At 45.5% G+C, this 12,069-nt stretch overlaps 1 protein-coding gene across 1 annotated transcript in view; it reads right to left on the minus strand.

Moving 5' to 3' along the window:
• The window catches only part of KIF13B (kinesin family member 13B), a 163,615-nt gene that overhangs the window by 30,047 nt on the left and 121,499 nt on the right, over positions 1 to 12,069 (minus strand). Inside the window, exons 30-31 of the mRNA XM_075063590.1 lie at positions 2,244 to 2,361; positions 886 to 1,019 (exon numbers count right to left, since the gene is read on the minus strand). Coding sequence (XP_074919691.1) covers positions 886 to 1,019; positions 2,244 to 2,361 — 252 coding nt within the window. The remainder of the gene's footprint in view (positions 1 to 885; positions 1,020 to 2,243; positions 2,362 to 12,069) is intronic.

A 12,069-nucleotide genomic window follows, 5' to 3' on the forward strand; every position in this document is an offset into this window, starting at 1 on the left:
AGCCTGAGTCTGTAGATCTGGGCTCTGAGTATCGCTACCATAGGATTATTTTTTTTGCATTATAGAAGTACCCTAACAGACAATAGGCCAAACTGAGCTTCACTGATTTATAGGAACTGAAGATCTGGCTCCAGGTTTTTGTTTAAAATAAATACATGGAACTCTATTCTTTTCACTCCTGCAAAGTCTCTCATACTACATGAGTCACATACAATGAAGAGGCTTTTTTTTTTTTTTTTTTAACAACTCCAGCTATTTATATAAAATAAGATAATGCCTATAAAGTTGAAGATCTCATTTTCAACAAGTCTGTCTTTATCTAAAGTAAAGGATAATGTTTTCTGATATTCGATTATCCATTGGTTGCTACCTGGTGCACCAGGGCTGAATCTGGAACAGGTGGAGACTTATACAGCATATGAAAGAGATGAGTTGCATCTCTGGCCTGTGGAACAGACTGGGATAGAAATAAAAACTACTGCTCCAAGTACATTGCACAAGTCACAGGGAAAAGGTGCTAAAGGGTGGGTGATGGGAAATGAAATCAGGGATTAAAAACAGAATTATATTTTCCACTTGGCAATATACAAACAACACTAAGTGCACTTCATAAATTTTACTATTGTTGCTGCAAGTGGTATTACCATAAATCACATTAGTAGCGCATTTGGCACTTTTTAAAAGCCAAGTGGGCTGAGAGTATCAATAACTTAAAACAGCTCCACTATCTCTGGATACTGTGGAGGAGAAATGTATCATATAAGCTTTTACTATGACTAAAAGCTTGGTTTTCCCTGCAGCAACACACCAAACAGCTTTCTGCCAGCAAGTCACTATAACAGTGTGTGTGTGTGTGTGTGCGCGCGTGTGGTTTTTTTTTTTTACCTGCTGGGCAAGAGGAGAGGTCTGCCTGCCCTTTTTCTCATCTCTAGCAGGAAAGAGAGACTTAAGCAGCTTTGGCATCTGAGGCACGAAGGATTTTACTGGATTCAGGTAGGAGGCAGCCAGGCTACTGAGTCCTGTCAACAAAGTTTTTTTAAAAAAGTGTAATCAACAGCTTCAGTTCTTTCACAACAGAACATCTATGAACCTTCTAATGTTGTAATCAGCCCTAGGGAGGGAGTTGACAAGAGCTCAGAACAACAAAGGACCTGTCAGGACTCCTGTTCCTAGTTCCAGCTCTTCCACTGATTTAACGTGTGATCTTGGGCAAGTCACAAACTCTCCGAGGCTCAGTTTGCCCGTTTGTAAAACAGGGGTAAGAGCTCCCTCTCTCACATAGGATGCCAAGGCTTAATATACCTACAAGGATTTGGAAACACTAAATGCTTTAAGAATTGCAGTAGTAGAATTTAAAAATCCAAAAACAAGCAATACAGATGATAAAATATTACTATGAAAGTGCAAAACTTTAACAAGGTTACTTGATTACTAAATCACACCCTAGAAATAGCAACATGGATTAGAATTAAGTAATCTTGACTGTATCGGTACATAACCAGAGTCATGCAGCTCTCCCAGCTCACACCTGTTCCTTTACTCTATTGCTGTCACTTTGCTCTCATCCCCCTTGAGAAACACTAGTTATAACCAGTGCATAAAAAGAACAGGAGTACTTGTGGCACCTTAGAGACTAACAAATTTATTTCAGCATAAGCTTCCGTGGGCCACAGCTTACTTCTTCGGATGCATAAAAACATAAAAACAGACAACTTTATCACTGTACTCTTCCATTACACATTGGGCTCTATATGCAAAATATCCACCCCAATCTGCACTTTCTTTGTCATTTTCTAATACACTGGTAGCTTTGCAGCCTTTGCAATTTTACTTGCATAACATATGGTATACTACTACGTGTCTGAATTGCTTTGTCTGTTATTTAAGAATTTAAGCTTCTGGAGGCAAGGACAGTGTCTTCACAAACAGTGGACACCACTGAGCACTTTGCATACCAGCCAGGGTTTGCAGAGCTGCAGTTTCCCCATAGCAAAGTAAAGAAAGACAATGGTTAAGGCAGATACTCAGGACAGTGAATGTAAAGTTCTTACTGATGCTCAATGTGTGTTTGCACGGTACAGAGCACAATGGTAGAACTCAATAGGTATTCTTTAAAAAAAAAAAAAAAATTCAACTGTCCATCCAGAGGGACTACCTCTATCCCCTTTTCTCCTGCAGTTCCAAATAGAATATTTCACTCTAAACTTTTACCATAGCAGATTTAATTTTAGGAAAGCTGTTACCTGGATCATTGGAATGGTTTTGCTGAGCAGAGCTTGACAAAGATGTATGAGATGGGGTTATCCCACTATCAGAACGTGTTGAAATTTGGGATATATCTTGCTGGCTCTCCCATCGACCCTAGAAGAAAAGTAAGTTTATATTTTCAAAAGTATTGTGCAGAGTAGGGGTCTGCTAATACTTATACAGCATGCCAGCACATGCAACGCTTCGCAGTACGCAGAATGTGCAAAACTAAGCACAGAACCCACGCCCCAAAATGTTTTCAGTTGAATTGAATGCCCAGTCTCACAAGATGCTGGGCATCGTCAGCTCCCATTGACGCTGACAGACCCCTTTGTCCGCTTACAACCACTGAGGGCTAATTGCAAGAATCACTGAGTGAAATTCTATCATTATGCATAGGTCTGACTAAATGATCATACTGGCACCTTTTAACCCAAAAATCTAGGAAGACTTTGTGGCCTTCTAAAGTAGCATTCAAGACTGAAGTTTGCATGAAAGGGAGGGAGAGCAGGAGATAATGAGAACAGATGGATGTGGACAGCCTTGATCTTTGGGCTGAAGGGAAGGCTAGTGCATAGGTTCAAGTAGTATGACAGGAGATAAGATCAGCAAGAAATGAAGATGACCTTGCTTGTTGTGTTCTATATGCTGAAAGGAAGAGAGATGGAAGAAAAAGAAACTGGATTATGGCAGATACCCAGCAGTCAAGGAGAGAAGTAATTAGAGAACGGGTTAGTGTTTTAGTATTCCAGATAGGGATGAAATGTGGAGATACTAAGTGGCAGGATCTAGAGAGGGCTTGCACTAAAGGAAGGAAGACATTGAAGAGGAAAGATGACTTGCTGTACAGTAAATGTTCTTAGAGAAGTTCTGTTCACCTGGATCCCATTTAGGGTTGCATGCACCCTATGTGCACTTTGGTATGATGTCAGCTCACCACAGACTTGTGTGCACCTGTCCCTCACAGACATAAATGGTGGAGCAGGCCCAACTGCTTCAGTTCCTTTGCCAATACAGAACCCCCAAAGCTAAAAGACTCCACAGTAGTGGGAAAGGAGGACAGGTTGTGAAATCCACATGGATACAACATCTCAAACACCCACAGTTACCATAAGTGACCATTTTATTTTCAAGTTTTTGTCCACATAAATCCCACCCTAGGTGATCAGCTAGCATTTATCGCCCTAAGGAGGTGGGAGCTTGGAGTCCTACTTAAATAAATTGCAGGATCACCTTACCAAACTGGACACCAGAACTGGTATCCGTAACAAAGAGTGCTGAATAACAATATGCACTGAGCCTCTGACAGCCCTGCAAATTTCTGATACAGAAATATTCCTCAAGTATGCCAGTGAGGTTGCTTGGGCCCTAGTAGATCATGATAGAAAGTATGCTTATTAAGTTTGCAGACGATACCAAACTAGGAGGGATTGCAACTGCTTTGGAGGACAGGGTCAAAATTCCAAATGATCTGGACAAATTGGAGAAATGGTCTGAGGTAAACCGGATGAAGTTCAATAAAGACAAATGCAAAGTGCTCCACTTAGGAAGGAACAATCAGTTTCACACATACAGAATGGGAAGAGACTGTCTAGGAAGGAGTATGGCAGAAAGAGATCTAGGGGTCATAGTGGACCACAAGCTAAATATGAGTCAACAGTGTGATACTGTTGCAAAAAAAGCAAACATGATTCTGGGATGCATTAACAGGTGTGTTGTAAACAAGACACGAGAAGTCATTCTTCCGCTCTACTCTGCGCTGGTTAGGCCTCAACTGGAGTATTGTGTCCAGTTCTGGGCACCACATTTCAAGAAAGATGTGGAGAAATTGGAGAGGGTCCAGAGAAGAGCAACAAGAATGATTAAAGGTCTTGAGAACATGACCTATGAAGGAAGGCTGAAAGAATTGGGTTTATTTAGTTTGGAAAAGAGAAGACTGAGAGGGGACATGATAGCAGTTTTCAGGTATCTAAAAGGGTGTCATCAGGAGGAGGGAGAAAACTTGTTCACCTTAGCCTCTAATGATAGAACAAGAAGCAATGGGCTTAAACTGCAGCAAGGGAGATTTAGGTTGGACATTAGGAAAAAGTTCCTAACTGTCAGGGTAGTTAAACACTGGAATAAATTGCCTAGGGAGGTTGTGGAATCTCCATCTCTGGAGATATTTAAGAGTAGGTTAGATAAATGTCTATCAGGGATGGTCTAGACAGTATTTGGTCCTGCCATGAGGGCAGGGGACTGGACTCGATGACCTCTCGAGGTCCCTTCCAGTCCTAGAGTCTATGAATCTATGATTTAATGTGAGATGTTGGGGCTAATTTATTTAGTTAAGAGGAGATTTTAGTTCAGCCTTGATAGCTAGGTCTCTAGAAATTGTAAATACAGACAGTACTGAAGAAGGTCCTACTGAGGAAAGGGGTACCATAGAGATCAAGGCCTGTGAGGGTCTCATCTCTCACATCAGTGAGAACATCATCAGTGCAGATGGTAATGAGGTAGCTGGTACCAATACAGAAAGGTTGATGCCAGAGCTCAGTTGCCACGGTGCCTGTGCCAAAGAGCATGCATCAGGCAGTAGAACTGATCCAGCTTGTAGGTCAGGCTTTGAAGAACGAACTGTGCTTTGATGGTACCAGGAAAGGTGATTGATCCTATGTTTGGGTCTTAGAATAGCGCTCATTTCTGCCAGTCAGCAGGAGCAACTGACTGACCCATGGAGGTCTGTACTGATCATTTGCTACCTCTAGACAAGGTCTGAGGCCTTTTGGTAGCTATGGAGACACAGGTACCAGGGACAGCTCATCAGAGCATTGGCCAAATGCAGTTTATGAATAGCTGAATCATCTTTCAACTTAGGATTCCCTGGGTCAAAAGTGCCCTTCATTGATTTGTCAGTTTTGGACACGAGGCAAGATTAATCAGGACGAGTATGACCCACTGACTTAGAGGTGCCAGCAAGCCATCCAAGAAGAGATATTCTAGTGGCACGTGGAGCTAACTCTAATGGTCAGAGTTAAGAGGTGTATTGACAACAGAACAGATCAGTCTAGAGTGAATAACAGAACCCAAGGGACCAAATAATATTCCCCAAAAGAGTACAGAGGTAAAAGGAGGGAGGAAAGAATGGTCAACTGCCAATGGAAGGCAAAAGAACTATACAATATGAACATAAACTTGGTCAGTGACCAAAACCTATTTAGAGATTTGTACCATGGACAGAAAAAATGCAAGAGTATATTATATATTAATCTGATGCAGTTTCCAAGTTTCATGTATGTTTATTAGACATGGCTCTCATTTGTTTTATACATTTACTGACTGAAACATCTAAATTTGTAACTAATGCCAACTGGTTAGACTCAGGGCCATGAAACTTTAGTTTCCATCAAGAAAGGTGGCAGAGGAAGAGAAAAGTGCTTATACATCCTTTGTCTGAAGGAGCTGTAGCTCCATGTACACAGTACATGGTGTGACAAAGTTCCTCCTCCATCTTGGTGGGTCCTGCGCTTACTGGTGGATTTGTTCACCTCAGAGATTCACCATACAGGTCAGGGAACAGCCCAGAGACCTTCCCCTCTGGTAGAACCCACAGTCCAGGTCAATTTCTCCTGTGTCTGATCAGGAGTTGGGAGGTTTGGGGGGAACCCGGGCCCACCGCCTACTCTGGGTTCCAGCCCAGGGCCCTGTGGACTGGCTAGAGTGCCTCCTGGAACAGCTGCACGACAACTACAACTCCCTGGGCTACTTCCAAATGGCCTCCTCCCAACACCTTCTTTATCCTCACCGCAGGACCTTTCTCCTGGTGTCTGATAATGCTTGTACTCTTCAATTCTCCAGCAATACGCCTTCCCACTTTTAGCTCCTAGTGCTTCTTGCTCCCAGCTCCCCGCAGGCACACTACAAACTGAAGTGAGGTTCTTTTTAAAGTCAGGAGCCCTGTTTAGCCAGCCTGTCCTAATTGATTCTAGCAGTTTCTTCTTAATTGGCTCCAGGTGTACTAATTAGCCTGCCTGCCCTAATTGGTTCCAGCAAGTTCCTGCTTCTGGAACTGCCCCTGTTACCTTACCCAGGGAAAAGGGATCTACTTAATCTGGGACTAATATATCTGCCTTCTAACATTCTCCTGTATCCATCTGGCCTGACCCTGTCACAATGGTCACTGCCAAATGACTAAACACCAATGTCAACAGACTTAATTTAGCAAATAAAAAATGGCCACTGAAGGAACACATGTTCCCTGCCATGTTTTGATACAACGTTGTTTCTAAAATGTCCCACCAATTTCTGGAATATTTTCCCACTGTTTGGTTTCTTCTTTGCTGGTACTTGACAATGTAGCACTCTATTCTCCAGAAAGAATTCTAAGCAGCTTATTTGGAGTCAGCCCCAATGTGCACAGGAGTTATCATTCCCTAAAAGTGTTCTCTAGGCTTCACCAGCCTCAGCTATTTTTCCCAGTTGTCAGGCTGTTAAAATGCTGCCACTAGACCACAGAAATGAAAGCCTTAGTGTCTCATTTATCCAAGGCTTTTAGAAAGAACTTGACGAAAAAGTAGTCATTGTTTTTAAATACTACCATAGCCCATTCCTATCCCTGTCTGCTGTAATAAATAGGAGAGTGCACTAATTTGCATTGATCTACTTTGATACAACCTAGAGAACTATCACTGGTGCTAACTGGGGTTTAGGCTCAAGTGGCCCTGCCTTCCCACATGCCTTTGAGATACAACATAGGCAGCAGCTTCCCACAGATTTCAAAGGGAGACAGACATGACCAGGATAGAATGAATATCATTAACAACATATTTTAGGGCTGACTTGTAAAGAATTTTATCACTGTGTAGTTATAGTCGGAGGAATGACTGTAAAATGGATCAGACTCCATATTTGGTCCCTCTCATTGACTCCATATCCAAATTGCTCAATTTACAAGACAAAAAAACCCAGAGTTAACAGCTGGTGCAAGTGACTTGGGATCTGAAAATCCAGATGTATCTTATATCGCCAGTGAAAGATTCTAAAATCATAACTCATCTGGCACTTGTATTGATGTGTAAGCTATAATAGAATTCTTCTCTCTCCCCAAAAACCATATCAGCTCTGTAGTAGAAAAATGGCTTGTCCTCTCTAAAGTAAGCAGATGTAACTCAAAGACAGAGATGGGACCAAATGCAGCTCTGTTATCAGGGTATAAAGCTGGAGTAACTATTGTCTTTTGATGTTAGGACAGTGGTGTCTCCCTCCTCCCTATCCTGACTGGATGGTTTAATTCTATAATGCATCGTTAAAAAAATATGAAGCCCACAAGTGTCTGTTTTTTGACTGGAACACCTGGTCAAAAAGGGACCCTGGCAGCTCCGGTCAGCACTGCTGACTGGGCCGTTTAAGGTTTGGTCAGCAGTGCTAAGGCAGGCTAGTCCCTACCTGTCCTGGCTCCACACACTGCCCCAGAAGCGGCCAGCAGGTCCAGCTGCTAGGCGGGGGGGCCATGGGCCTCCACACATTGACCCCGCCCCAAGCACCAACTCTGAACTCCCATTGGCTGGACAGTGACTATGGCAGGTGAGAGCAGCACGTGGAACCTCTTGTCCCCCCACCTACTAGTGGTGGATCTGCTCGCTGCTTCTGGGGCATGCGCAACGCGGTGTCAGGACAGGCAGGCAGCCTGCCTTATGCCCCCACCCCGCTGACCAAGAACTGCCCCAGGTAAGCCCGCGCCCCAACCCTGAGCCCCAATCCCCTGCCCCAGCCCCGCCCACACCCCTAGTTTCCTTCGTCAACGCGTCTGGCTAAGACGGGACTCGGGGCAGGTGCTACCTTTCTTCCCGGTCTCTATAAGAGACAGTAACAAAAAAAACTTAGAGATAATTATTAATTATTCCAATTGTTTCCGTCCTTTGTAGTCAGTTTACATTGTTAGTTTATTAGTAAAAAAAAAAAAGAACCAAAAAGAAAACAAAAAAAAAATACCTCAGCGCTTGTCTCCAGTTGAACGACTCTCCTCGGCCATCTCTACTCACAATGCCAGGACCTTAGGTTTCAAAAGTGCATCTCTTGTCAGGAACTCCATGCCTGCTCAGAATGGCCACTCTCAGTGTGTGAAGTTTGCCTAGGCGACACCACCCCAGCGAAGTGCATTCCACTGTGCGAGCCTTAAATGGAGAGCTCGACGTGACAGGGATCTGCGCCAACAAGATAATTGATGATAGAAAGACAAAAACAGAAACAATTCCATAAATAAATCCAATAAAAAAAAAAATAAAAGAACAAAAAAAAAAGACTAAATAAAATCCGAAAGAAAAAAGAAAAAGAAAAGAAAGAGAACCTCCGGTCAAGGTGGAAGGGAAAGGTAGAACCCGTCCCACACGCTCCGCAAAATCTGAACTGGTGGGGAATATTGCTTCCCCTCGCCTGGACGGAGGCAAAAAGCTAAGCAGCCTCTCAAACGAGACGCTAACAGAGGGTAGAGAGTCTCCGCGAGATCCCTACCCCTGTGCGACGCAGGAAAGACAGTGCTTAATCGCATCTTCAAATGCCTCAGGCAACCGCTCTGACGGAGCTTAGAGGCCAGGGACCAGAACCTCGCCCGCCAGGGAAGGCACTGTTGATTCCGGTCCCCTCCGCACCGCAAACGACTTGACGGCGCGGACAACTTACTCAGTTCGGCACGGAGAGGGGCTACAGCACGGCACCACGTTCCTCTTCGGTAGCCGGCAACGGCCGCGGTGCCGCATGCGTTCGGTCCCGACAAGGCGACAGCCGCGGAGCTTAACAAAACCGGTCAATTCAGTGACTAAAAGCGGCCGCGTCCCGCCAGCACGTGCCTCAGCGACGAAAATACTTGCGGTGCTGACACAGCGCGATCACCTCGGCACCGCGAAGAGGACGGCAACCAGCACTCGCTGCCCGCGCACCGACAACAGACCCTTGAGGGCACTTCCAGGCTCGAACAGCAGGACACACTCTCTTCACTCTCTCCGAAAAAAAAAAAAAATAAAACAAAAAAAAAAAAAAAAAAAAAACGATAAAAAAACAAAAAACCACCCAAATAATGCACTAGAGCAGGCAGGCTTAGATCAGCCTAGAGGAGGAACAACAGCTTCTCACCAAAGCGACTTCTAGTGGCCACTGAGCCTCAACTCTCCACTCTAGACACAGCGAGACTCCTTTCTAGAACCCACCTTTCCCGACGGTGACCTTGAGCTACAGCAGCAGGCATGAGTTGCTCCCTCCGCTTCTGTCGCACGGCACCTTTACCACCAGCGTCACGGCTCAAGCCCAGCAGCTCAAGTTTCCTACGTTGCCCCCGTGGCGATACCAGGTTTCCTACCCTTGCCTTGGCTCAGTGGTACCGTGCAGAATCCTCCTACCATCATTCTTCCTTCGTGCCTCATCTCCTGCCCATCCACTTCCGACGGTGCCTGAGCCCCCGTTCCAGAGCTGGGAGCTATGCACCATATCCTACTCGCCTAACCTAACTCTCACATTAGTCTCAGATGAAGCCATCCTCTCCACCTCCCAGCCCGTGGACGACTGCAAACAATTTCAAGAACTTTTCAGGAGAGTTGCACTCAGTCAGGATATCCCTTAGAAGTAGGTTAGGAGAGTCAGCACAAACTCCTCAAATCTTCAGCTGTCTGCGCACCTCGAAAAATGGCTCCCTTATAAGACACACTCATGGAGCAGCCAACACCCTCTGGCAAACCCCAGCCTTCTCTAGTTACCAAACTTGTAAGAAGATCGAACGTAAATAGGTTCCTGCAAAGACGCAGACTTCCTCTTTTCTCACAGCACCGAACTCTCTGTCATTCGATGCAGTGACACCAGCGACTAACAGTCAGAATATCGACCAACTCCACAAGACAAGGACTTGGACACGCCTTTGATTCCTGGGCCGCAGGTTATAACGTCCTCTACTCTTACAATTCAGGATTGCTAAACTCTTCTGCTCTCCTCGCCAGCTATGATTTGATAATTTAATAAGCTTCTGAATTTGCCTCATACATCAGAGGACAGAAGAGGCAGACTTCAACTCAATCCTGTCTGAGGGACAATTGATCTCCAGAACGGCTCTTACAAGCATCCTTAAGACCAGCGGACACAGCAACCCGTACCACTGCGACTGCTGTGGTTCTGCGCAGATCATCATGGCTCTCTGCGTCAGGCATTTCTAAAGAGCTCCAACAAGTGGAGAACCTCACCATTTTGATAAGACAAACTCTTTTCGGAAAACTGATGAACTCCTCACACCATGAAAGATTGAGAGCGACATGCGCACCCTGGGCATTCACCCACACACCTCCCAGGAGACAACGATACAACCATACCAGAGACCACGCACACTCAGTACTTTCCCCCTCCACTCCCTACCGACCTATGACCCAGCATGACCACTAGAATCGTACTAGACCTCCCAAACGCAGAACAAATCAAATCAGGCCACCACCTCCGTCCACCAGGCAAATAAACAACAGTTTTGAATGCTTTGGTCGAGGGTCTGTACAACCACCCTTGATTCCACCATTACTTGTCCATTTGGCCACCGCCTCCAGTATCTTCCAACATGCTTGGCAATGGATGACACAGGACGTGGGCTCGAAATAGTTCAGTACCGGCTTATTCCATCCTCGTTCATACCACCTTCCCATCCCCGTCTCTTCAGGGACGCCCTCTCACGAAACAGTTACTTCGCGCAGAAGTGGCAACACCTCCATGCAACTTGGCGAGTGGAACGTGCTCAGCAAATATCAAGGGACAGGGTTCTTACTCCATTACTTTCTAACGCAGAAGAAACCGGGGGATGGAGCCCTATCCTAGACGCTATGCGACTGAACAAATTTGTGAGGACACAAATTCAAGATGGTCACATTGGGCACAATAATACCTGCCACTGGATCAAGGGGACTGGTTTACAGCCCTCGACCTACAAGATGCTTATTCCATATATAAATACATCCAGCTCACGACGCTTCCTACGATTCACAATCGGTCAGGATCACTTCCGATACAGAGTTCTCCCTTTCGGATCTCCACAGCTCCAAGAGTTTTTTCCAGACCCTAGCTGTGGTCGTGGCTCATCTCCGCAAACAAGGGTCCACATTTCCCTGCCTGGACGATTGCCTCATCAGGGGCGACTCGTATGGCCGAGACAGTTTCAAGCCACGCGCCTCACATCTCCGTGTTTCACCAGCCTAGGCTCCAAAAACATTCAAAAATCTACCTACGTACGCTACGCAACAATCGAATTCATTGGAGCTCATCATCGACTCAACCCAGAGCAGGGCTCGCTCCATACAACAGATTCCTCGCTATCAGCGCTCATCGTACGTTTCTATCCGTCCCAAGGACGCAGCGAGACCCGGCCTACGCTCCTTGTCACATTGGCCAGCACCACCTTGTGGTTCAACAGCAGGCTACACATGAGATGCCTCCAACGGCCTGGCTCAACTCCAGTTTCAAACCCAGCAGACATCACTAGGGATGCTACTAACTCCTCCACCTACTTATAACTTCCTTACAATGTGGAACGTCCAGAAAACCTCTGCACAGGGTCCCTATCCAACAAACGATCCCCAACGCTCATGCTCACCACGGACCGCTTCCCTGATCGGTTGGAGCACACTAGGGGACCACAGGGCACAAGGCCGGTGGTCTGCTTCAAGAGACCATCTACAACATAAATTTCTTAAGAGCTCAGGCAGTGAGGAGGGCATGGCATTCCGTTTCTTCCCTCATAAAGAACAAATACCTGCGCGTCTTAAGCAGACCAACCATGGCATGTATGTATTACATAAACGACAAGAGGAGCCCGATCAACATCAC

This window comes from Chelonoidis abingdonii, chromosome 3, assembly GCF_003597395.2.
Source record: "Chelonoidis abingdonii isolate Lonesome George chromosome 3, CheloAbing_2.0, whole genome shotgun sequence".
Lineage (NCBI taxonomy): Eukaryota > Metazoa > Chordata > Testudines > Testudinidae > Chelonoidis > Chelonoidis abingdonii.